The sequence below is a fragment of the Saccostrea echinata genome, unplaced genomic scaffold, assembly GCF_033153115.1.
Source record: "Saccostrea echinata isolate AGI-Se365-2 ecotype Australia unplaced genomic scaffold, CSIRO_AGI_Sech_v1 ptg000009l, whole genome shotgun sequence".
Lineage (NCBI taxonomy): Eukaryota > Metazoa > Mollusca > Bivalvia > Ostreida > Ostreidae > Saccostrea > Saccostrea echinata.
The window spans coordinates 22,306,230-22,333,918 of NW_026889758.1; the positions used below are offsets into that span (position 1 = coordinate 22,306,230).

Sequence of the window (27,689 nt, forward strand, 5' to 3'; positions counted from 1 at the left end):
CGAAATAAATGGGTGAATCATATTCACAGCGAGATATCCCCGGGCCACTCCTCTTATATAAAAGCTATTTTACAACATTACACGTCAGTGAAACAAAAATTACATTGATATCAAAATTGAGTCTGATAATTGTTTTCCAATAATTTGGCGTTTTCCCACATTCATAGTTGACCACCAAATGAAACTAAATTCCGAGTTTAAAGTACATAAAGTTGCTGCATTATTCCGTCTAACAGACACCAGCTAATTCCTCTAATCTGGATAATCCACAACATTAACCATTATAATCAATAATGCAGTAATTCCAAAACTTGTATCAATTTTAATGTCACCAATATGTATCAACCAATACTGCATGATTGTGTTATCAAAATTTAAACGTTTCTATATAATTTATAACATCAGCTAAGTGAAGCTTCTGACCTTGATTAATAAAAAATGACACACCCTCTGGTCAAAATTAAATCTTTGAGTGAAATATGTACCTCTAATCTGTCTCCATTAGAAAATTATGGACATGAATTTTAACTATTTTTTTTCTGCTGGTGACCTTGAACTTGACATAATTACCTTTGGTCAAGGTAATGGAATACTTTAAGGTAAGAAATTATGTTTGTTTGAAGTTTCAACTTCCAACAAAAATTTTATACTTTTTTCTGCAAATGATCTTGAACTTGCCAGAATGACCTTGGGTCAAGGACATGACACATCTTATAGACGTAAGTTATATTTGTGTGAAGTATGTTTGTTTAATCGTTTGTATTACGACCCTTCGAGAATATTTTCACTCATATTGAGACGTTACCACATGCCGGTGGAGTACACATGTACTACCAGCACCTACTGCTACATGGAACCTCCGTTTATACGGATTCATCCGAAGAAGTGGTCTCCGCACCTCAGCGGATTCAAACCCACGACGTACCAAACTGCGCTAACTATGAATTATGAACTTCCAATGTTAATCATTAGAAATTTATGAATCGGACACGAATTTAATTCTTTTTCTGCCAGTGACCTTGAACTTCCCAAAAATGACCTTAGTTTAGATCATGACGCACCCTTACGTCAGAAGCAATCTTTGTGTCATGTATCATCTTCCAATTAGCCTCCATTTGAGAGTTATAGACAGGAAAAAAAACACTTTTTTTGTAAGTGACCTTGACTTTGCTGGAATGACCTTGGATCATGATCAATACATATCCTCAAATCATATGCAATATTTATAATTAGTATGAGCCTCTAATGTTCTCCATTACAAGATATGGTCAGGATAGGAATTAAATATTTTTCCATAAGTAACCTTGGACTAAATAATATGGCATTGGATCAAGGTCATACACACCTTCAGGTTGTAAGTAATCTTTGTATGAGGTATGAACTTCCAATATTTTTTCCGTAAAGTTGTAGACCTGACAAATATATACCTATTCCTTGGGTTTGCCAGAATGAGCTTGCGTCAAGCTTATAACACATTCTCGTGTCTTAAATAGTACATGTATTTGTTATACACAGGACAAAAGATTTTTTTGCCAGTGTCATTGAACTTGCTGGAATGACCTTGGGTCATGATCAATATATAACCTCAGATCATATGCAATATTTGAGATAAGTATCAAAATCTTAAGTTCTCCATTACAAGATATGGTCAGGACAGGAATTAAACAATTTTCGATAAAGTGAACTTGAGGTCGGAAGCAATCTTACTATGAAGTATGAACTTAAAATGTTTGTCCATAAAGACGCTATGAACTTGATAAAAATCTAACACCTTGTCTGCCAGTGGCCTTGAACTTGCAGAAATGATCTTGGGTCAAGGATATCACATACCCTCAGGTCACAAACAATCTTTGTACCAAGTATAAGCTTCCAGTGATTCTCCATTACAAAATCATGGACCACAGTCACCACACAACATTGCAGGGACAGACCACTGAACATACATTTCAAAACAGACGTATAGGCAATGATATAACATTCTTCTGAAACTGTAAAGTTAAATGTTTAATACTAGTACATACAAATGGCATTGAAAGGTTTTCCTCCCAGCTTATGCTTTTTATTGGGGTAGAAGTCTGTCTTTAGAACTCTTATAACATGTATTTAATATTTCTCGGCAGCATTTGTGTACTTCCTTTTTCTGCAAAACATCATTTGTAACGCGGAAAATGTTTTCCTTGAAAAGAAACTATTAATACTATCTGTTCAATTAGTTATGTTTTTGCTTGTTATCGCCACTGGCGTAACGAGTGGTACTTGTATGCTGTGCACGGTACCATTGAGGGACGGGTCGTCTTACGGAATTGCAAGCTACCTATTACTCACTACCTGTAAAAGTACAATGTCTCGGAATCGAGAAGAACAAAAATCCAATAAAATTCTTCACTGATCACTGAGGCGATTCGTCACTAATTAACGACTGTCTATTAAAAGTGCCTCAATTCAAGATCAATCTCGGATTCCCGGCATCCGTCCGATTTGGCGAACCGGGTCGGGTGTTCTAAAGGTATGCCGCGTTACTTATCGATCACTCACATTCGGGCCGTGTTCGCGCTGTCGATTACTTCCGGAAAATTCCGATCGAACGTTAAATGTACATATTTGCAGTATCATAACTACGTTGATGATTTCCGGTGGCAATCAGGGAGAATGCATTGTTATACACCGCCGTATTCTTTTAGCATCGGAAATCACCAAAGCGATCATATCTGTCATTTCATGCAACAAAAGTCCACATTTAATATGACATCATATTTGGCTCGTGGTTATAGAATTCAAAGACTATCAAAACAAAAACTCGCACTTATTATGCAGGAAAACTCGATACGTCAGTGTCACAACGTAAATAGAATATCGATACATCGAGCAGCGGCATATTTGTCTTTGAATTGGTCCACTTAAAAATATGACAGATCAAAAAGTCAGTGATAGGTTACCCGACGTTCATCTGTCGAGTAGATTACAATGGACTTCCACTTTCACAGCGTATTGTCTTGACGTATTTACTCTGGAATTGGTTGGATACGGAAATTTTCTTCGATTTAACGCTGCGATTTTGGCACCGCGCTGGGATGTTTGCTTGGTTTAAGTGTGAAAGTATTTGACGAATAGCAGGACACGACAAATACAGTGATGTCACCAGCAGATGATAACAGCTTAGCAGGATCGTACAGCATTACTCCAAGAAGTTCAGACGTATTAGGAAACAAGAACACAAAAGCATTAGACCTTCTTTAAATTTCCTTATACATAATTCTCCATAAAATAGGCAAAATGTTTTGTCAATATCATGGACAGAACATTTTTCACAAGAATTGAAGTTTTCAAATGTAAATTTCACAATAAATGATCACCACGAGTCTTCTAATCCTTTTAATTTTCGTTTTATGTTCGCATTCACGTTGTGTAGAGTTTCTCCCCTTCTTACCGCTGTCTAAAAAAAAAATGAAGTTCTTATTTTTATTTGTACATTATGAGTATAACGTATGGAGTTATGCTAAGATTTTTACGAAAAGTTTAAACAAACAAGTTTTAAAGTTTTGACAAGATGTGATTTTTTATTATGAAAGATTCAACAAAAAGTTCGAGAGGATAGTACGGGGTGGAGGTATCCTGTGCCGTTTATTTGAAATCAGATAACTATATTGACACGAATATCTACGTATAGGAGATTCCATGTTTCTAGAATCTTATTGAAAATGGATATATTTCTAGTTTTCTTCTTATGTTTCAATTTAATTTGATTGTTGTGATTCGCGCAGTCGCCTTGTTCCAGGAAGTAATAATGCAGCATGTTTTTGAATTTTTAAGTTTTTCGAAAGGAGAAAAAAGTGCTATGATATGTATTCTTTATTGTTACTGATTTTTCTCTGACTATTGTACCTTTATTAAATTTCAGATTCTCCAGTTGGACCACTACAAGACCCGCAAAAGGAATGAAATCTAAATTATCGGACTTCTACAATTTAAATCATTCAGTATAATTTGTCTTAATTACTACCTTCAAGCAAATTAAGTGAACAATTTGTGTATGTTTGTGCTGCAAGATTTCAGAGGGAGTCGAGAACAGGCATATTTCAGTTTAGGTATTCGGGGCACAGACACTTGTTTCTTTAATAAATACTAATTATTATACTACGGGTTAAAATACGACATTTCAACAATACAGGTGATACAGTGTATGCTTAGCGGTGTTTACTGACTGATAAATGAAAATGGTTTTCTTAAGAAATAATGGAGAAAATATTCAGTGGATGTAAATACAAATTCATATATATATATATATATATATATATATATATATATATATATATATATATATATATATATATATGGCATCATGGCAAACTCATCAAAGATTACAGGTATTACTATGTGCACAGAAAAGTGCAATAAAAAGCGATATATTTATCTAATTCAAGTCATCTACGGAAGTGAAAAGATGTAAATTATTTGTGTATTTAATATACTTATATAAAAGAGGAATTAAGGTCATTTTTATTTTCACTGCATCGCTATTTAAAACAAGATACCTTTCTTAGTTTAATGCTCCTGGTTTAATTTCTCTTGCATGCGCATCATGATGAAACCACTGGACATTAAATTAAATTAAAAAAAAATATATTTAAGAACCTGTTAGTTTATCCTCTCTACACGAACTAGCTTAAAATGGCCCGACTCAAATCTTTTCTAAAACCTCCAAGACATTTTTTTTTTCATTCCAGAATTTTCTCATCCCATCAACAACTATTTTAATTTCAGAAATACCTACAGTTTTAACAGATTTTGAAAATTCAACTGATGTTAAAAATTTCTCACAAAACATTTTCGACCTACCTACATGTACCGATGCATTTTTTTTAGCCCGAATAGGGAGAGGGCAAACCAACATTATTTTAAAAATGGCCTTCAGAAAATTTCTAACTATATACCACTAGACTTCTTAAAAAAATATACACTTAATTGTGAAAAGGAAAGATCACACAGACACTTGACGGAGACTAACTTCTTAAAGAATGCACTATCTCAAAACACACCCAAGAATCCTCCTTAGCATATAAATAAAACATATATATAATGTCAAACTAAAGATCCTCTACCATGAAATATTTAATTAATTAAAAATTAATATTGGGCAAGAATTGATTTATGTTAAAGGAAATTTTAAATGCAATCAACATTGAAATTTGAGATGTATCTAGATAGAAAACAAGTGTCAGTTTTCTTACAACATAGCATATCATGTAAAGATTATGTTACAAAGCATCCAATTGTAATCATTCTGTAAATATTATATGAAGTACTAGTAGTTCTGTGCTATCAAAGTTATTTATCAGACATGGGTTTGTTATAATTATTGCTTTTATCAATATTCAGAAATAATTCATGTGATCACCAATGCATTTAAATGATTTTTTTTCTGTGTGTACATATAAAACTCAAGTAAATATGAATGTGTACTAGGGCCTCCAAACACCAGCAAAATATGCTACAGGTACTGATTCATTTACTGGTGAGCAGGGTATATACGTTCATGCCTGTACAAATTAAAGAGGGTAACTTAGTTATGTTTTTACTAGTAAATGAAACCATTTTTTTTAATTGGAAATGAGTGTACCCGTCATATAATTACATATTAATTTAGAGAAACCGTTCATTATGGAATATAGATTAGTGTTTAATACTTGGAATTGAATTCAAATATGGATTTCCCGGCTAAGAACAAATATGGATACTCTAGCTTAAAAACAAATATGGATACCCTTGCTTAAGAACAAAATTATGGTTATCCTAGCTTAAGGACAAATATTGATATCCTAGCTTAAGGACAAATATGGATACCCTAGCTTAAGGACAAATATGGATACTCTAGCTTAAGGATAAATATGGATACCCTAGCTTAAGAACTAATATTGATATCCTAGCTAAAGGACAAATATGGATACCCTAGCTTTAGAACAAATATGGATATCCTAGCTTAAGAACAAATATGGATACCCTAGCTTAAAAACAAATACGGATATCCTAGCTTAAGGCTAAATATGGATATCCTAGCATAAGGACAAATATGGATATCCTACCTTAAGGACAAATATGGATACCCTAGCTTAGGAAAAATTTGGATATCCTAACTTAAGAACAAATATGGATATCCTAGCTTAAGGACAAATATGGATATCCTAGCTTAAAAACAAATATGGATATCCTAGCATAAGACAAATATGGATACCCTAGCTTAAGAACAAATATGGATATCCTAGCTTAAGAACAAATATGGATATCCTAGCTTAAGGACAAATATGGATATCCTAGCTTAAGGCTAAATATGGATATCCTAGCATAAGGACAAATATGGATATCCTACCTTAAGGACAAATATGGATACCCTAGCTTAGGAAAAATTTGGATATCCTAACTTAAGAACAAATATGGATATCCTAGCTTAAGGACAAATATGGATATCCTAGCTTAAAAACAAATATGGATATCCTAGCATAAGACAAATATGGATACCCTAGCTTAAGAACAAATATGGATATCCTAGCTTAAGAACAAATATGGATATGCTAGCTTAAGGACAAATATGGATATCCTAGCTTAAGAACAAATATGGATATCCTAGCTTAAGGACAAATATGGATATCCTAGCTTAATGACAAAATGGATATCCTAGCTTAAGGACAAATATGGATACCCTAGCTTAAGGACAAATATGGATATCCTAGCTTAAGTACAAATATGGATATCCTACCTTAAGGACAAATATGGATATCCTACCTTAAGGACAAATATGGATACCCTAGCTTAAGGACAAATATGGATATCCTACTTTAAGGACCTTCAATACACTAAAGGAAGTTTTTTTTTGGACATTGAGAAAATTATAGTATGAAAAGGTGTAAATACTGAGCTTATCTGTTATATTATCAACATAGGGTATGAGGTATTCATCCCCAGAAAAAATATTCAAAGACAATAAAGTACTGATGAACAGTAATCACTACTTTTAAAAGTGGGCAAAATACCTGCAAATGAGATGTTCAATCTATTTATCTTACCCTATCAAAATATTTTGAATGCTTGATTTGTTTACAAATAAAGTAATACAATGTATATATTTTTTTTTATTTTATTACACTCTATATTTTAATTTATTTTATTCTAGACCAAAGGGCAGTTTACTCTATCTGCATATAAATATATCACAGAATCAGAACTTTTAGTGTGCAGTGTATAGAGGGATCTTAACTAGTTTGAATTTATTGCAATAAAACTAATTATTATATGATTGAATAATTCCCATCTCTCTGATTGGCTGAGATCCAACAATGTTAGAAAAATACTAAGTTATATTGACCTGCACGTGATCTTCCAGGTCAATATAAGGAATTATTTATTCTACATTGGACTAAAAATAGATAGGGAAATTCCAAATTGATGCAAATAGTTTTGGAAAGTTATTTCACTTGCATATGACATTCACTCATATGAACATAACATTAAGGCACATAGATTCTTGGGTGAGGGGTCGGGGGGGGGGGGGGGTTGCAGGAGTCCTGCCCCTCTCCCCACCTTTTGAGAATGTTAAGTTTTAATTTAAATTTTAAGGATAAAAAATTTCATTGTAAGCCCCCCTCCCCTCAAAAAGTTTATGTACCTTTACATCCCACCAAATAAAATTTTGATTTGGGAGAATTCTTTTCCTTTTGGGGGGGGGGGGGGGCTAGTCAAAGATTTGTTTTCAGGTATGTTGTCAATTTTTTTTCCTTTTTAATGCCCCCTTTTTCAAAATTAATCCTATATATGTGCCTGACATTTATTTTTCTACATTGCACCTAAACTAGAATTAAAAATTTCAAAATAATACAACTGGTTTTTTTTTAACTCCGTTTCTCTGATATTCGGCTAGTACTTCAGTATATGTGAACAAGTAAGATGGCACGGATTGCTTAATGAGTGCGTGTCATTTAATCATTGAATCATATAATAAAACAATTATTGCTGTTTTTTCGCCCTTCGGGCTCGGTGAATATTGTACTCCTCAGGTGTCTAAATCATCGTATTGACCTCAAAAACCAGCAATAATTGTATAATATACCTTTTCAAGCATAGAAGCCATGCCTTTGAATCATGCCATTTTAGAGACCAAAATCCAATCCCAAATGAGCTCTGTTTAATCTTCTATAGTGGCCCCGCCCTACCCCTGGGGGTCATGATTTGAAAAAGCTGGAGTCTAAACTACCTGAGGATGCTTCTCTGTTAATATAACCACTCATGGCTTAATCTGCTGTTCTTAAGAAAAGGTTATTGCTATATATTAAGTAAAACTTTGATCGCCAAGTATGTCCCCATCCCAACCCCAGAGGCTATGATTTGAATGAACTTGAATCTACCTTGATGTACAATTTTAACGGTGATTACATGCACATCCGCACTACCTGGGAATGTTTTCATATAAATATGAATAATCATAACTTTGCTGTTCTTTGGGAAAAAAAAGTTTTTTTTTAAAGGTTTTACCTATCCTGATGTCAAATTGTGCCCATTGTGGCCCTACCCTACCCCTTGAGGTTCCGATTTGAGCAAACATGAATCTACAGTACCTGAGGATGCTTCCAAATACATATGACTTACCGTGGCTTTGAAGTTCTTGAGAAGAAGCTTTTTAAAGCTTTTTCTCATATATTCCTATGTAAAACTGATTGCCCTTTGTGGCCCTAAGGGTCATGGTTTTAACTCGAATCTACACTTTTTATGAAGCTTTCACACAAGTTCCATCTTTTCTGGTCCAGTGGTTATTAAGAAGATTTTTTAAAAATGCCATTATTTTTCACTAATTCTTAATTATCTCCCCTTGAAAGAGGGTGTGTCCCTTCCTTTGAACAAACTTCAACCCCCTTCACCCAAGGATGCTTTGTGGCATGTTTGGTTGAAATTGGCCCAGTGGTTCTTGAGCAGAAGTCGAAAATGTGAAAAGTTTACACACGACACATGACAAACAGATGCCAGACTCTCTTTAGTCAAGAAAGCTCACTTGAGCTTTTGGATCAGGTGAGCTAAAGTAGTCTGAAAAGCCTGTAAGGGCTATTCCAGGAAAAAATGTACCGGAGGGTTGGACGGCACTTCATATATTTTTGTATGGGTAGTGGGTCTGGAGCAATTAAATTTGTATGGGTGGTTGTCCTCACTCGATATATTTTTAGATGGGTGGTTGTATTTACCCTCACAAATAATCAAGTGCAAAGTACTTCTTTCCTCTCATTTGTATAAGTCGGTAAATACTGATATTTTCGTCCTAAACAGCTGTAAAGTGTGTTAACATCGAAAGTGAAAGTAGAATCGAACAAAACGGAAACAAGGGCAGATAGCTATAAAGCATGTGCAACTGTGACTGCAATGACAGTGGGGGATTGGAAAACGGATTAGTTGTGCTTTGGACTCCCTGGTCTAGTTTCTTTTCGCCAGTTTAATCAAACATGATTACATTGGTAAATTAAATGATATTAGAAACAATCAGAAAGATCGTTTTATTTTAAACCGAAAGTAGAGAAAAAACGTATCGGATAATGAACGTTTTAGAGCATGACTACGGAGTTTGCAAGTCAAATATTTTACTTTATACCACATACAGAGTAAAAGGAAGATGAGATATGAGTTTGAAAACAATATGAAATATATTATGTCAAAAACATGCCAGTCCTTAACGTGTTTACTTGTCGAAGTTGTATGCACCAATGGTCTAAGTTGTTAGATGGGATTTAGAATTCATTAAATATATTTTTTTAATCAAAGACACTGCCTACAGAAGTTTAGTCCCCCCCCCCCCCCCAAAAAAAAAAGAAAAAAGCAGGAATCATTTTGTTATGAACAAGGTGAACAACAATTGTTAAGGATAGCTAGGCTATAATTTACAATATTAATTTTAATTAATTGTAGGAATGTCATTTCTACTAGTACATGTGTACACATACTTGTAAAAGCTTTACCTAAGCTTTACAGACTACAAAGTCATGCATCAGAACAGATATACAAATCACTATAATAAAGGCTTTCAGTGGTGTGTATCATAGGCCTAAAGGAACATATTTTTTTTAAGCTGTAGCAGGAACACGGGGAAAACTTTAGTTGTTCATAAAATCTTACAAAACTTATTTCTGTTAAAAATTGTTGGCATAAAACTATCTTATTTTTTTTCAGAAAGATTTAAAATATTTTTAAAGTAATGCAAAAAAGAAATTTATTTGCATAATAACATTTTGATCTTAGTCATAAGTTCTTTTGTAAAACGGGCCCTGGTTGGATAGATGTCAAAACCCAACACTCATTCGAAGTCAGATAAATTACAATACCTGAAAAAAGTACATAAAATTTTATTGCATATATATGTGTGACACAATTTTTTTTTTTTTAATTTAGATGGGTGGTTGTATCAAAAGCAATTTTAAATTGATTGGGGGTGGGGTAGAAGGTAATTAAAAATGTATGGGTGGTGGGGTAAAAATAAAAGTGCCTTCCAACCCCCCCCCCCCCCCCCCCACAATTTTTCCTGGAATAGCCCTAAATAAGATACACTTAATTTTCTACTGTAACTCCATCAAAATTTATCAAAGCAGAACAAAATACAAACTTAGTCTGTGGATTATCAAGGTAGCCTCACAGTATCAAAATCAGCTCAATAGCTGCAATGGTCTAGAAAAAAAGGTGTAAAAGACCTGTAAATATACTAAATGTTCCAAGTCCAAAGGTTGTAATTTCATCAAAAATCATTGGACAGAAGTAGAATTATATGCAAACCTGATTAGTTACTCATAAAGGTAGACTCACATATCCCCTCAATAACTGCAAGCTTCAAAAAAAAAATTCAACAACCCAAATGGTACAGACTGACTCACAGACAGGACATGCAGACAGATGGAAAGGAAACCTGTAGTCTCCTGCAGTGAACTAATAAGCATTTATATATCAAACTTCACAGTTTATTATCAGTACTCTTCACATACATATGTATATAAAAACATACAGATATACATACAGATAACCCAGAGCAGGAAAAAGAAGAAAAAGAATTTCTACCAAAAATATGTATATTGCATTTTTGGTTTCTGGATTATTTCTTTCAGGAATAATGTGTTCAAAATAGAGTCCCAAGCATAAGAGAGAGCTTGGTATTGATTTTCAAGGTTACAAGTTGAATGTCTGGGTTACTGTAGCAAACTTTGCCAAATCAGTTTTTGGGATGGCATATCTTGTCAGAAGTACCAATTTATAAACACAGACTACATATTAATACAAGATACTACATACAACATGTAAAACAAAGATAAACACATATTAATCAACAGAAAATAAATGACATTTATACCTCTATTTTCCAGAGCAGATCCACATCCCACTTCTCGGAGATGAAACTGGTAACTGTTCCGTGACCCTGTGACCCAATTCTACCAACCCGTCCACTTCGATGAATGTAGTCAGATACAAAATCAGGGAAATCATAGTTAACTACCTGCCTGGTCTGTCCAAAACAAAATGTAAATTTCTTTGATTAAAAAGGTTGATGGATGAATGAATTAGTTCCTCCAAACAATTAAAATGCATAAAACAAAAACAAGAGGCCTATGGACCACATACCTCACATGTGCGCTTTAGTAAGAATGAAGCATAAAATCAGTTCAGTACTAAAAAGTTTAAATATGTATTAAGTGGTCCCACTCTAATCCTAACTGATAATTTGAACAAACTTGCTTCCATATTAATATGACTAAACATGGCTCTGCTGTTCTTGAGAAGATTTCTAAAGATATTTTCCTATATATTCTATATGAAACTTTGATATACTCTAATATGAAACTTTAAATTCCTTATGTGGTCCGTCCTAACCCCAGGGGCCATGACTTGAACAAATTTGAATCTACATTACCTGAAGATGCTTCTGTATATATTACTAATCAAGGCTTTGCTGTTCTTGAAAAGAGGATTTTTTTCCATGTCTTCCAATGTAAAACTTTAATCCTTGTTGTGGCCCCACCCTACCCCCCAGGGGTCATGATTTGAACAAACTTGAATCTACATTATATGAGGATACTTTTATATTAATATTACTGATCATGGCATTGCTGGTCATCGGAAGATGACTTTTTAAGATATTTTTCTATATATTCCTATGTATAACTTTACTTTTAGTAAAGTTTTGTTCTTGAGAAGAAGATTTTTAAAGATATTTCCATTATGTTCCTGTGTATAACTTTTATCCCCTGTTGTGGTCCTACCCTAACCATGGGAGTCAGATTTGAACAAATTTAAATCTACACTATGTAATGAAGCTTTCACATATAAAGTTGCAACTTTTCATGCCCAGTAGTTTTTTGAAAGATGCCATTTAATTTTCACTAATTCTTAATTATCTCCCTTGAAAGAGGGCCTGGCCCTTCATTTGTACAAACTTGAATTCCCTTCACCCAAGGATGTTTTGTGGTAAATTTGCTTAAAATTTAAGTTTATAGAGCCTTCACTTCAGGTTAGCTAAAAATAATTCATGTATTGCATATACAAAATATGCACACTTATTTTTAGTGGGTAAAATGTTTTAAATTGTTTTATATACCAGAGAGAGTAAAAACCCAAAGGCCAAAGGGATTTGAAAATGTAATATGTAAGTTGATATATAATTCCTTTAGACTGTCTAAGTCTGCATGATTACATTGTACTTTGAAATAGGAAGTACACATTTTAATCCAGCAGATCAGTCTACTATGATTCCAGGGACTTTTTTAACTTCTGGAAGTTGGAATTTTCCAAAAACATTTACACAACTCAATTTAATTTTGAGCTTCCAGTTTTAAGTGAATACAAGAACAATAAATTGTTCTCTGTATTTGTCCTTTCAATAAAACTTACCCTAATGGTGTCCAGGCCTCTTGAAGCCACATCTGTACACACAATTATATTGGACTTCTCTTTTTGAAATTCTTCAAACTTTCCTTCTCTGAACTATGGGAGAAAATATTTAAATATTCAAGAACATAACATCTTTCTTTTAAGTGTCAGGTTTCCACAGTATTACATTATCCTATATACTTGACCTTTTCTACAGCTTTGTATTGCACATTCCTACCATATATACTCACATATACGTTGGTTGTATTTTTTAAGCTTAAATTAGAGGGATTGACCCGCTAAAATACCAATCTTTTTATAACTCGCCTGTAAGTTGGATAAAGAGTTTTGGACCAAATTTTAACTCCCCAAAAAAATGACATAGCAGGGTTTGACATTAACTTTTATGAGTACTGGACCAGTCGGGCTACTTTCCATAATTTTTACTAGCCCTGACCATAAAATTACTAGCCCTGACCAAACTTGAAAATTTTCTTTTTATAACCTGCTATTATAATGAAAAAAAAGTTTTGATCCATACTACAGTGTATCTCTTGCACGCTTTCAGGTATACATTTTGACAGACTGTTCCATAGGTAGCAGCCCATTGAGCCCATAGGGAGCAGCCCAATGAGTCAATGAGAGAATATTATAAGCTTTAAAGAACATTAATTAAAGGAACTTAAATAAAATTATTACCATAAATATACATGTAAATAAATTAAAAACTATATTATTGGATGACTATTCATACCAAATGATACTGAATGAAGCTAGTTTCGATCGCGACTTGTCTATTACAGCCAGGATCAAAAATAGCGATTGTGTCATGCAGGGAAGTTTTCTTTTTCAGAGCAATGTCTGTGTTTGCAATCGGAAGATTAAGAAAATTTCTTTAAAAAGTTTTTAGAGCATTTATTTGAAAGACTGAAATGAAGGTTAACATTAATTTCATCCACACGACCAGTTGGTCTAGTTCATGAACATTTAACACGACCGGACCACACATTTACTAGACTGGGTCGGTCGGACGTGCCTTAGTGTCAAACCCTGCATAGAGTAGAGTATTTACAGTAATACTTTCCTATGAACTGTTCTTTTGCACACCACAGTATTGTAAATGTACTTATTCTAGCTTCTTTTTTGCTGAGTCTTGTCCACTATTTCAAGTACAGGTTAACATATGATTAAAACAAATACACATAGAAACTTGGTTCCTAATGCACTAATACATGTACAGGTAAATGATTACCCTAAACAGTTAATAAGGAAAAATGCACTAAATTTTAAGTGTACTAATTTTTGCTTGTTTGAAGTACATGTATGCATTTTCTTCAACTTCTTTTTTTTAAACTGAGAGAATCTTAATATCATCTTTTTTCCATTCATCATTACAAATTTTAATATAACTAGAAAACTGACACATTCAGAGAGGGCCCTGCTAAGAGCTTTCAAAGGAAGTGAAAACTGTACTAAGCTATAAAATTTACTGGTGTGTTTCTTACTGTAAAGTATTCAAGTATAAAATTTGAAAAAAAAAAAAACGTTAGGTTGAAAACTGTCTTGGTTATAGCATCACAATAAAAGTTTTGACAGACAGACAGTTGGATAAAAGGACAGACAGACAGACCTCAAAATGAACAGGTGTCTTATTCTAATAGCCAATTCTTTCTGTATAAAACTTGAAATAGATATGATGAATACTGATTGAGTTATTGTTTCACAATAGATGTATATTCAGCCATACATACAGACAGGCAGACAAAGTGATATGACCTTTAAAGTCATAAGAATCTTCCTCTTTATGTAAAGTATATCTGTATAAAATTTCAAAATGTTACATTGAGAACTGTTTTGAGTTATTGCATCACAACAAAAGTGTCATGTATATAGACATAAATTTAATTATAAGTATAGATAGAAACACAGTGATATAAACCTAAAATCTATAGGTGTCTTGCTCTTCTAATTAAGTACATATATACAAATTTGAAAACGTTTCATTAAAACTGAGTTATTGCATCACAACAAAAGGGTTGCCTGACAGCTAGACGGACAGACAGACAATATGCGATTCCAATAGGGCTCCTGCACTTCATGCAGGCCATAATACAATACAAACTGAAGACATTTATCATTTTTTCTTTGTATGCAAGAAATATGAACATCCAAGAAATGACTTAATAAACACTATTCTTCAACTTAACCAGCAAAATATGATAGATACTCATTTTTTATTGTGCGGAAACGAATCTTTGTCTACCGATGTAAATATTAAAATTTTCTGTAGTGTCCAGAAATTTATTCGAGAATCAGATAGATTCTAATTCAAAACAGTGTCTTTGATTTCAATATGTATATGCAGAATGAAAATTTTAAATGTTTTATCAAATATGAAAGCTTCTTGTTCAATAAACATTGTAATCAGTGTATATGTAACATTAGAACTCTAGTAGATTACTCAGAGTATGTGTCTTTATAATTTTCACATATATTACATGTACAACATAAATTTTCGTAAATTATCTCAATTTATTTATTATGACAATCATATATTGTATTCATTGTTTGTATAATAAGGAGAGGATTTATTAAGTTGAAAGAACTTGTATCCAATCCTTTTGTATGTATTATTACAATAAAATATGTTCAAATCAAATCATACAATACATTCAGAAGAACATGTACCTGTGCATTAATCTCTCCATTCAGTATTGTACTTGGGATATTGTTTTCCTCCAGGAATTTCATGACAAAGTAACTGGTACTACTGTGATTACAGAAGATCATGGAGGGAACCTTATTTTCCAGGTTATATCTAGCTATTTTCAGAAGTTCACCTACAACAGAATGTGAATCAAATGAACAAATGAGCATGTATCATGTAATAGACTGCCAAATGTCTGTTCAGTATACTTGGTAAACTTATGTGATAGGGCTGTAACTTTCTTTATTATCAGAAGTATATTAGTGGATTTGATATAAATACATGTATAATCAATTTTGGAGGGTTTTTTATTGTCTTCATAGGGGATATGACCTTAATGACATGACTGTACAATAATTTTCATGATGTGCTTACATGTCACTCGATTTCTGCTAAAAACTGTCTAATGCAATAATGGCAGTTGACTTCTAAACTATAGGAAAACTTGTTTAGTACGAACATGGATATAGTAAATTAACAGATATAACAAAGTTTTTGGGGATCCCCAACAAATTTCTTAGCAATTCATTGTAAATATTTTACAGTTAAAATGAACTTCGATACAGTGAATTTACGAATAAACTGAACTGATCTTCTGTCCCATACAGATAAAAAATAACGATATTTACATCTTTTATACTGAATACTTAAATACATCAAAATTAAAAATGTGGAACTGACATTATTTTTCGAAAGTATTTTCAATTTGAAAATCAAATCATCTGAAAACTTTAGCAATCCAATTTACTTATATGAGTTTGTATTTAATACTTCCCTGAAATATTCAGTAGTCATACTTGAAGGAAAAAAATGTATATTGTCAATTCACTATGTATACTTAAATGAATTCTATGACGAATTTTGGATATAACTTAGTAAATTAACAGGTCCCAGGACTTCCCTATAACTGAGTTTTACTGTAGTTAGATCTGGAATTTAAAGCCATCTGTAGCTCCAAATATGGAAGAAGTGTTATCAAAAGGTCAACCCATGTAATGTACTGATTGTTATTTCAATTTTTCACATATACAGTCAAACCTTGTCATCCCAAACTCGATGGGATCAAGAAAAAATGCAAGATATCCGAGAATTTGAGATATTAAGGGTAAAATACTTAAAGAATAAGTGGTTGGAACTTCCAAATCACTTTGACATATCCATCATATTCAAGATATAGACTGCTATAGAAGTTCAACTGTATTTTCAGAGTATAAAAGTTGCAATCCTTGCAGAATTTTTTTTTTTACAAAATCCACTAACAGTTGCAATCACTTCAGAGTTTTATTTTCATAATCTGCATTAGCAATAATCGCAACCTTTATACCCTTATTATACAACAGAGACAGAGTTTTATTGTTTAGATAATCTTTACATTTAGTTGCTCATGTTGCTTTGCCAGAATTGTATGGCACAAATAAATAAAATCAATTTCAGCAAAATTATCTTTTTGTGCAAAATGATCCCATAATTTTTTTTCTGTTACAAAGTTACAAAATGTGTAATCCCTAGAACTTATTATCCTTCCGAACAGATTGCCTGCTAGATGTCCCAGAGTACTTAACTTTTTTATTTTTATTTGATAATTTTACAGTTTTGGCCCCATCCCTGGACTCCAAGGAAGTGGAGACCATGAAATTCAATTTTTGTTTCCTTGCCTACAATTATCCTATACCAAATATGGTTGATACTAGTTCAGACATTTCATAAGCTGAAAAATTTAAGAAGCTTAATATGACAATTGCAAGCCTACTACCGATGATTCTCAAAAAATATAATAGTGTAAGAAAGCAAAAATTCTCCTCAGTGACTTCAATGACCTGCATCCCTATATCATGTTGTAAATTTTGAATTTACTGGGTGGAGGTAAATGCAAAATTTACAACAGGATAATTAACATGATACCAAGCCATATAAATGATTACCGGTACATGTATTATTGTAATACATGCACAAGTATATGAGTGGGAAAAATTCATTATCATACTGTGCATAGCATGTATATAAAATACTGGCAAGAGTTACCTGGTTTATCAGATTTCCTCAGTCTTATAAATGTTTGTGTTATATGTGGCAGGAGAGTATGAAGACATCTTGACATAACTTTTGTAATACTATCCATCTAAAAATATATTTAATTGATAAAAATAAAACAATATACCCTCATGACAGTACATATGATAGTATTCTAATTCATGTGGGGAAAATATCAAAAATATGTATCATCTCACTGATATCATAGAGCCAATGTTATTTTGTAGATCCCTGGGCATAGTTGCACTAATTAAATTGATCTGGATACTAGAAGACCCCTGGTTCTGGATGGCTTTTCCTCCATGTATCTATGAGTACCAAACATACATGTACAGAACACTGCATTAAATCCAATAAAAAAATGAATTATAATTTGTTTATAACAAATAAATTTACAAAACTGTTTAAAAACTTCAATTCCAATGTACCGTTTGAAAAATAATATTGTATCACAATATATATATATATATATATATATATATATATATATATATATATATATATATATATATATATATATATATATATATATATATATATATATATATATATATATATATTAAAACAAGATAAAGATTTGGAAAAGGATCTTACATGTAACTTTGTAAAAATAAATCTGATATCATGAAAAAAGCTGTCATCCAATAAAGTGTCAGCTTCATCCAATACAACATGCTGCAACTGGGAAGGCCTTACTTTACCTGAAACCAAAAACATCAAATCTCTACAGTTACTTCACAAAAGTACTCCCCAAGATTAGAGGCACAGTACAAGTGACCTCTGCATATCAGGGGCCTGTTTTACAAAAGAACTTACATCTAAGACCAAAATTTAATTCTGTTAATAACTTTCTAATTTATATTAAACAGAAAATGGTTTTAATCTCTTTAAAAGGTATGTAGAAAGATACTTTTAAGCTAGCAATTTTAAACAGAATCATTAATTAATTTTGCAAAATTTTACAATCAACTGAAGTTTCTGGTCTTAGTCCTAAGTTCTTTTGTAAAACGGGCCCCAGGTCATTTCACAAATTTTCATGAGCAGAAGACGGTGAATGGAATTTCTAAGTGCTTTATGGCAATTCAAATAAGAAAAATGGTAAGGCGCAGTAATAATCAGGTAGATTTTATTTGACATCTCCAGCAATTAGTCCTACCTAAAGTCAGAAACATCTTAAGCGCTCCGGGGGTTGAAATAAGTACATCAATGGGCTCACGTCTCGTATATTTAGCTTTCACCTTCAAGTATTTGTTAAAAAAGGAAAAAAACATTCATAAAAATTAATTCATAAATAAAAAAATTGATATATCAATCAAAATCCACAGTTATTTTATTCATTATTTCCTAATTCTGGAAATGAATGCAGCTTCATCACTACACTTCTATAAATTATAAAACAAAAATCATTCTTGTACAAGAGAAAGTTGTTTTACATGATTCAATCATATTTTTTGTTGTTGTTTAATGAATAGCTAATTTGTCCTATTTTTCTCTAAAAAGATAATTTATATGCATTATGAACATTTATAAAAGAAGAAATAAGTATAAAAATAAGTATATATTTTTTTAAAAATCATATTATTACTATATTGTCATCAATTTTGTGTACCCACCATTGTATGAGATCCACCAGTCCAAGCTCTAAACACCAGCAAATCCTCAAACATAGCAGCTACATCCTAATTGTAGACGGATTCATATATATTCAATTTTTAGTGTAAATCCTAGACCATCTCGTTACTTTATATTAAATTACTTGAAGAACTGTTATACTATAGCATCATAGTTTTAATAGTAATTTTCTTTATACATGATGATGTATATTTAAGGAATGTTTTTAAGTTTTGTGTGAGTTATTGGTGTGTAAATCACACAGACTTGTCACGTAGGCATATTTCATGAAGCGCACTAGCACTTCATAAAAAATATGCCTACGTGCAAGTCTGTGTGATTTACACCAATAATTCACACTAAACTTAAAAACATTTCTTATATTTACATTTTACATGTTCAAAAGCACCAAAAATATACTAAATGTTTGATTTATTCGCTGCCCTTTATAGTTACATTTTTATTAACGTCTCTATAGCTCTTTGTGAGGTCACTTTAGCAGGAGTTTCTCTGTGCATATTTCTACGCGTGAGTACACACAAAAATGGCATTCAAATCAATTTCACAGTTGGCTTAGTAGAAAAACATAGCAAATGTATATATATATATATATTTATCCCTTCTGTGGATCCTGTCTTCTAAGAACTTCAAACAAGAGTAGGTATATACATATTTGCAGAATCAATCTTTTTTTTTTATCCAAAAAACAGGCTATATCATTTGAAAACAAAATTGTTACAATCTCTGTATTGGTAGAACCTCCTTACCATTAGCTGTTGAGCCAGTTCCCTGGAGGGAACCAGTATAAGAGCCCGGGGAGCATTGGTATCCTCACAGTCAGGTCCCTCTCTCAAAGTGTAATATTTTTGTCTTAAAATATTCTCTATGATGGGTAATAAATAGGCAAGAGTTTTTCCACTTCCTGTAAGTACATGAAATATACACAGGATAATTATTATCTTCAATTTGGTTAATATAGAACATTTTAATGCAGATATACATTTATAAGAAAAATAAAAGTGCTTACAATTAATGTGGAAAAATATAACTATTTCTGTGAGTTTACTTTTATGGATTTGAGATCTGAATCCCCTTTCTTTTTCCCCTAGGTGTCCATACAATCAGCCCCCCTTACCAGTCTGAGCAGCACACATAACATTCTTCCCTTGCAGTATCTCTTGTATTGTCTGTTTCTGTCAACAAAAAATAACTTACTGTGTTACCATTTTACCTTTAATTTCAAAAGTCTACTTAAGTAATAAGGCTTTAGTGATCTTGTTACTACATTGTAGATGTTAATTCATGTGCCACTAACTGACATCCCTAAGGTAAAACCACTTACATGTACAAATGTACCTCAATGGAAGCTTGGCATACATTTTTTACCAAATAGATTATTTCAAGTTTATTTAACTTTTTGGGGGGTCTGCTTCATATACTGTGATTAATTCTTAAGTGAATACCCAGTCAGGATACATATATTTTGCCCAACAAAGGCCCACTTTACACATAGATATTGGGCCAATATTGGCATTCATTATTGGGCCAACAAAATGAGATTTGTTGGCCGAACGTTGGGCCAACATATTAATGTTGACTGGGTATCTGGCTATGAAGTAGATGAACAATCAAAGCTGGAAGATAACACAGTAACTGGACAAAATCTCATATTTACACATGTTATTCCCATTCACTTGCATTTTTCAAATTTGTTGTACAGCAGAAGATACATGTAAACATGACATATTTCATTTCATAAAGATGTAAAAATACTGCTTTACTCAATGCAGTTAAACCTAAAATAAATAACAAGTACATGGCATGTTTTAATATAAAATATAGCATGTCATATGATGCATTTTACTAATTAACCATACCAGGTACAGTAGTTTTGTATACCCCCCCCCCCCCTTCCCCTTTGAAAAAAATGATTTCTGCTGACCTGAACATCTGTAGGGACCTCTATCCCTGCTACCTTCAATCTCTGGCATAATTCTTCACCAATCTTCAAATCTGAAAATCCACACTGTTCTGTGTCATTTAATAGAGCTGGATTCTAAAAAAAAATAGATTATGGTAGTATACATGTAATACCCAGCAGAAACTATTCACTTATCTGGCATGGGGAAAATGAATCAAAACAATTACTTGATAAATCATACTTCAAATTTATAACATTGAATATAGAATTGTATGTACCATTGCATGAGCATTGATGGTGAAGAAATCCCTGGCCATGGCTGACTTATAATGCTTCCATCCATGTGAAGCCAGTTCTCTTGGATTGTTCTCATCAAATTTCCCATTCATATGGAAATTATATTTCTTATTTTTACAGGTAATCAGCAGTGCACCTTTCCTTTGTTTTCTCAGACCCTCTTCATGAATGATTTTCTTTAGTTTTACTTTCTCAATGTTTCTTGCCATTTTTATAGGGACAGTCAATCTTGGGATTTCTTTCACTGTCATCTTCTAATTAAAAAAATACAAGCATTACAATTTAAGTTTTTAAAATAGTAACTTAATATTGATAGTTTTTGTTGTTTTTTTTAAAAAGCTATAATCCTCTTGTAAAACCTTTTGTTTACCTGTCTTATGAAGGTTTTCATTACAAAACTGAGGCATCTTTGAATAAGGACTTCCTTAGCCATTCCTTAAAAAAAAAAATACTAAACACAGTAAAACATGTCTGGGACAAACACTTTTGGTTCATTATATTCATAATTCATTATATCATATAAGTTCGTAATATTTTTTAACACTACAGGGAATGAAAATCACTTCACAGTAAGTGTGTATTCATTATAAGTGCATTCACTGTAACTGTGTTTTAGTGTTTTACTGTTAGGCTTTAAATGTTTTAATGAACAATTTTGCTTCTAACATGTGTGGTGTTGTAAGTCACATGGTAACATGGAACCTGTTTTTCACCAAGAATTTGATAATTACTGGGTATTTCTTATTGTCTTCAACTGATAGCACCATTTGAAATAAAATAAAGTTATATTTTATGTGTTTTTTACTTTTTTTTATTATCCTCATTGTCATGTTTTTTGAAAATTGTTTGATGACTTACAACTTATAATCATCAAAGTTTCAAACACTGATTGTGTAATTATCAATAAATTTATTAGTTAAAAAAATCATTGCAAACTCAAAATTACTGCCAAAATACCTGATGATTTCCCTGTTAATTTTCATCCATGCCTACAACTCACTTTGTACATGGAGAAAATACAGTATTGCAAAAGGCAATCAACATACAAGTAACATATTTGAGATCATGTGAGCAATAAAAGAATTTAAAAAATATGAGCTTTGGGACTTTTTGAACAACATTAACGATGTTTTTTAAAAGAAAAATCAATAATGTTGTTTACAAAGTGAATCAAAGTACTGAAAGTACTGAAAGCCGGGCTTTAATATGTTCGATTGTATTGTCTAATCCTAAATTAGTACATATTTGAAAATCTTTCTTTCTGATCATTGATATTTAACAGGTAGAGTTTGTATGATTATGATTAACAATAACCCATCTACCAATAATTTACGGTCCAGAACCCAACGTTAAGACCCCAGGATAGGACTTGGTGATATTTTTAATGAAAATACATTTATACCTTTCTAAACATTAAGCTCACAATGGTTATGCATGGTAACAGTGCACTTTGAGTGGTTTTGCTGATTCATACAGGCACATATATAGTATCGGAGGAGCTAGGGGTGTCGCCATTTTTCAAACATAAACTTTTACAATGGACAATGTACATTGAAAGGTTGATTGACTCTTCGCAATCAAATTTAAATTAGAACTTTCAACTCACTTTTCGTAATATAAACCAGGTATTTATCACGAGCGACGAACAGATTTACTAAAAGCAAAATGGATAGTCTAATTTTAATTAGATTGTACCATCATTTTATTGTAGCATATTAAAAGTACGGTAATTTGGTAATGAATTAATGAAATTCGAAATGTGAAAGTAAGTTGTAGCCCATCCCTACTCCTTCTCCAACTGAATAGGATTTTCGGGTTTGGACAATTCTCCTTTTTTCTGATAATGATACTACATGCCTGTATTAATCAGAAAAGAAATATTCTTTATTTTTGGTCCTCTAGGAAACCAGCTGCACGAAAATTATAATTATCTAATCTTTATGACATGAATATGAGTCTAGTTCTACTTCCAGATTCGGCCATAATGGTCATTGCCTGAAAAATCATGATGTATTCAGGTCTTTATGGCTCGTACATAGATGGCTCTTCATTCTGAACAGGAAGTTTTGAAGCAAAGACTAACCAACTTTTTCTGAAAAATTATAATGTGTTGTACTTAGATAAAGACTAATGAACATTTTTATATGTTGTTTTCTTTTAATTATATATTAACATAAACCATTTTTAGTTCCCAGCACCCTTGAGAGCTTGCATGTGTTTTAAGACCTTTTTTTTGGAATACACGCGCACGCTCAATATACTGTAAAGCGCTTTGGGAGCACATGCGAGATGAATCCAAGGTGAGAAGTCTCGAACAAAATTTTCACATTCAAAACATACCATTGACTTTTCACCAAAAATTTGATCTGAATTTGTAAGCATAAAAATTTTCGACGCTAAATTGATTGTTAAACGGGTATAAATAATTTATATATTATACATAAACATATTCACATGAAATTTCTATCTTAAAGTTTAAATTTTTATTTATTTTTATTCCATGCTTCACAGAATATAAATCTTTATCCCAGTCATTTAAATTAGTACTATTAAATTAAAATATTAACCAAATGGAATCGCATTGTTTATTTCATATTATGAAAGAAAACAAATAGTTTTGAACTTCATTTACATCACCTTTACACAAGATCTTAGTCGCTCGGGTGGCGCAGTGGTAAGAGCGTCTGCTCTAGAGTCGCGAAGTAAGGAGTTAATCCTTACGTCGCGGGTTCGAATCCCACTGTGGGACGTGGAGACCGGTCCTTCCGTTGAGACCGTATAAACCGAGGTCCCGTGTCGCAATAGGTGCTTGCACGAAAAAGATCCCTCACTGCTCAATGGCCGTAAGTGCCGAGTATAGGACAAAATTTGGAGCTCTCCACCGGCAAGCGGTAGTGTCTCCATATGAGTGAAAAAATTCTCGAGAGGGACGTTAAACAACATACAAACAAACAAACACAAGATCTTAACCATCATAAGGATTTTTGTTCGAAATTATTTTATTAGAAAGGAGAAAGTTATTTTAATTGCATTCAGGGTTATCGAAGTAATACCGTATTTTCAAACCCTTTTCTTTAAACGCATTCAAATTTTAACTTTTTTATTTGAGTAGTAATATATTGAAAACATTACAGCATTACCAGTATTACAACTGTAAGATTAATCTTCATGAATATTTACATACATACATCATTAGGCTAAAAAAAATTTGTTTGTTTCCGGTTATACCCGACTGACCTCCTACACATTTTTTTTTTCAGAAAATTACGAGTATCCGTAACTGTCTCTTTGTTTTACGAATTCGTAATGGCGGCGCACTTGTTTGCTGCAAGTAGTCGGTGTTCGCTGTTATTTTATGCCGTTAATATAATCATAAAATCATCATCTTTTTGCAATTATTTTGAAAGGAAAAATTTAATAAATTGTCTCCTGTTAAGCCGTTTTCACAAGATCAACCCTGAAAATATCAGCAGGAATTAAAACGGTATCGTACCAAATTACATCTGATAAATGACCACCGATGTTTTTAAAATTCATTATTACATTAAATTTCTTGCCATTCAAGACACCTTAATGCTATACTGATCTTAAAAAAAAACAATTACAGATATCACGACATTGTCAGTGAGCTTACTGTTTATACATGCATCACGGACGTAAATTCAGACTAATTATACTATATCAATAAACGAACAAAAAATGTCATACAATTTTTTTTAATTCTACCAATAACATATGGCTAGTGAGGAGAATATATAAGTCATTTGTTTTATTTAATGTCACTAATTTAAACATTTAAGGTCACTAATTTTAACTTTTAAGAAAACAATTAATTTTTTACAAAAAATGTTTGTCTGTCAATTGCATGCCAAACTTTTTTATAAAAGAATGTTGAACCATATGGTTTGCTGATTTTTCTTTAGATATATTTGAATTAGAATTTAATTTAAAAAAATTATATTCATATTGGTTTAATAATTTATGTAATTCATAGTTAAAGAAATGCACATATTTTTAGAGATATTCTTAAAGTTTCAAATAAACAGTACTTTTATCGCCGACTAGATACACCAGATACACCATGTACAATTGTCAGGCGACCTAATTCAGGCATAACGCACATTAATTAATTCTTTAAACTCCAATTTACTTATCTATTTATTTGCTGAAAGACAAAACAGAGAATATAACCACTCACATAACATCGACGAAAACGATATGAAATATAGGCAACCTGTCGAAAAGCCCGCGCTTATTGAAAATAGTTCGCTTACAATATGCATTCAGTAGCGTATGTGCACAAATTGTTATATCACGATTACCCTAATAAAGTAAATATCTAATTCCTCTTTCAATTTAATTCTCAAACAAAAATATTGATCAATTAACAATTCCGTAGATTGAGATGTAAAAAATATTTGTTTAAGTATCGTCTTTCAATGTGACTATTTTGTTTATCGGAAGCGTCTGCTTTGACGCTGTTAGGCTTTTTGTTTACTTTTCTGAACATGTGCTATTTATAGTAAGGCAGTCGATCACGATGCCTACAGCCAGGACTTTGCTTTCAGCAAAGCCCGGCTAAAAATCAACAATAAAAAAATCTCCCTGAAGTGCATGTTAACTTATGTTTCCTTTGTAGTTTGACCATTGTAATGTAAACAAATAAAAGTGATGCTGTTGAAGTTGAAAAATAGGGTCTGTAGTTTATCATTGAATGATTAATTCAATTGGGTTTATTGATTAATAAAAAGATTGGGAAGGACTTTACTTTACAGGTCCCAAGAAAAACGCGCTAAAATATAGTGTCACCGTAGGCGACTTCAATATATACGAGATCGCGTGAGCGATCGAAAAAAAATAAAAAATATGAAGTTTAAGCCTTTTTGACCCCAAATTCGAATTCTACGGTTAAAATTTTAGTTTAAAACTTCGTTTTTAAACGAAGTATTTAATCTCATTCTCTGAAAAAAGTAATAAATGTTGTTCATTCAGTGAAAAGGAGACAAACAATAATTGTGAACGAAGCGCCTGCAACAAGACGTCGTTGAAGCTGAATTAAGATCTTGCAAAAAATACAGATGCAACTGAATTTCTTAATTCATCTAAAAGAACAAGACACTAACCCTAATCTCTCAGATGGTATGCAAGGACTAACACAAATCTCCCATGCAGATGCTAGACCATGCTAGACTAACCCATGTGTGAGGACTAATCCTAGTCTCTCGGATGGATGTGAGACTAACCCTAATTAGTCAAAAACTTATGCAAGGACTAACCCTAATCTTTCAGGTGGGTACAAGACTAACCCTAACCAGTCGAAAAATGTGCAAAACAAACTCTAATCAGTTGAGTGACATAAATCTTACGTCATAGTGCAATGAGCGTGCCGATCTTGCGGATCTGGGGACCGGTAAAGTAAAGTCTACCTAAAGATTGTTCTTTCGAATGGTGTGCAAAGACTTACCCTACACTCTCAAGTGGGTGCGAGACTAACCCAAATCCAAGACTAACCCTTATCTGTCAACTCTTGTGTTTGCACTTACCTAAATCTTACATCAGACTTAAGTAGATCTTGCGAATCTGTGGAATGGTAAAATAAAGTCTACCTGAAAAAAAAATATGAATCCTATAAATCTATATTGCGTTTGCCTATAGCAAAAAGTAAAATAAAGCTTTTTTTGGTTAAAAACAAACAAAAAACAACAACAAACACACACACAAGGAAGAAGACACATCTCTTTTTACACTCACAAAGAAGATAAAGAAGATAAATCTCTTTTTAATATAAGCATACCTTTAAATATTTGGACAAATAGTTGAGCTCAAGAATCGTCCCAACCTTGACTTCTTTTCCGTTCACTTTGATGTCTTCTGTTCAACTTAATTAAAATCTAAAATTATCGAGAAGGTTTAAGCTTGAATAATGGAATACTGCAATAATTGAGGAAAGTCATATTTTTGCTATTATATTGCTGCTAAAACAGTCAACACCGTGAACACGCTGATTTCAGCAACTGGAAGTAAATTAAGGAAGCTAAATGCCAAATTGGATAAGAAGACAATAAAAAGCCGGATAGTAGTTTTAGAGTATCAGTTAACAATGAAAAATCCTGTCAAATTCATTTAGTAAAAATTCACATTTATGAAGCCAAATGAAAGCTTTTCGAACACGTTTTCACTTCTATCCAAAAAATTAAGTATCTGCCCGTTAACGTCTTTTGATCTCCGTTTCGAGTTTCACTGTTA

At 32.4% G+C, this 27,689-nt stretch overlaps 1 protein-coding gene across 1 annotated transcript; it reads right to left on the bottom strand.

Moving 5' to 3' along the window:
- Positions 1–2,047: 2,047 nt before the first annotated feature.
- LOC133182039 (probable ATP-dependent RNA helicase DDX28) lies at positions 2,048–27,409 on the bottom strand. Its single transcript, XM_061316744.1, has 16 exons — positions 27,238–27,409; positions 26,987–27,049; positions 21,814–21,878; positions 21,425–21,697; positions 21,168–21,281; positions 20,361–20,418; positions 19,993–20,147; positions 19,228–19,293; positions 18,771–18,852; positions 18,209–18,315; positions 17,812–17,922; positions 17,606–17,702; positions 15,565–15,716; positions 12,898–12,990; positions 11,363–11,515; positions 2,048–3,433 (listed from the first exon to the last, which is right to left on the bottom strand). Exons 3-16 carry the CDS (start codon positions 21,874–21,876, stop codon positions 3,350–3,352), a joined length of 1,608 nt encoding a protein of 535 aa, XP_061172728.1. The 5' UTR covers positions 21,877–21,878; positions 26,987–27,049; positions 27,238–27,409; the 3' UTR covers positions 2,048–3,349.
- Positions 27,410–27,689: the final 280 nt, after the last annotated feature.

What these genes read in the sequence shown, in the direction of transcription:
- LOC133182039 (XM_061316744.1), bottom strand. Translation starts at nt 21,876, where the DNA reads ATGGCTAAGGAAGTCCTTATTCAAAGATGCCTCAGTTTTGTAATGAAA. An exon ending in ACATTGGCTCTATGATATCA is followed by an intron (nt 17,703 to 17,811) that starts GTGAGATGATAC and finishes ATATATTTTTAG; the next exon opens with ATGGATAGTATTACAAAAGT. An exon ending in GAGGCCTGGACACCATTAGG is followed by an intron (nt 11,516 to 12,897) that starts GTAAGTTTTATT and finishes TGTTTTGGACAG; the next exon opens with ACCAGGCAGGTAGTTAACTA.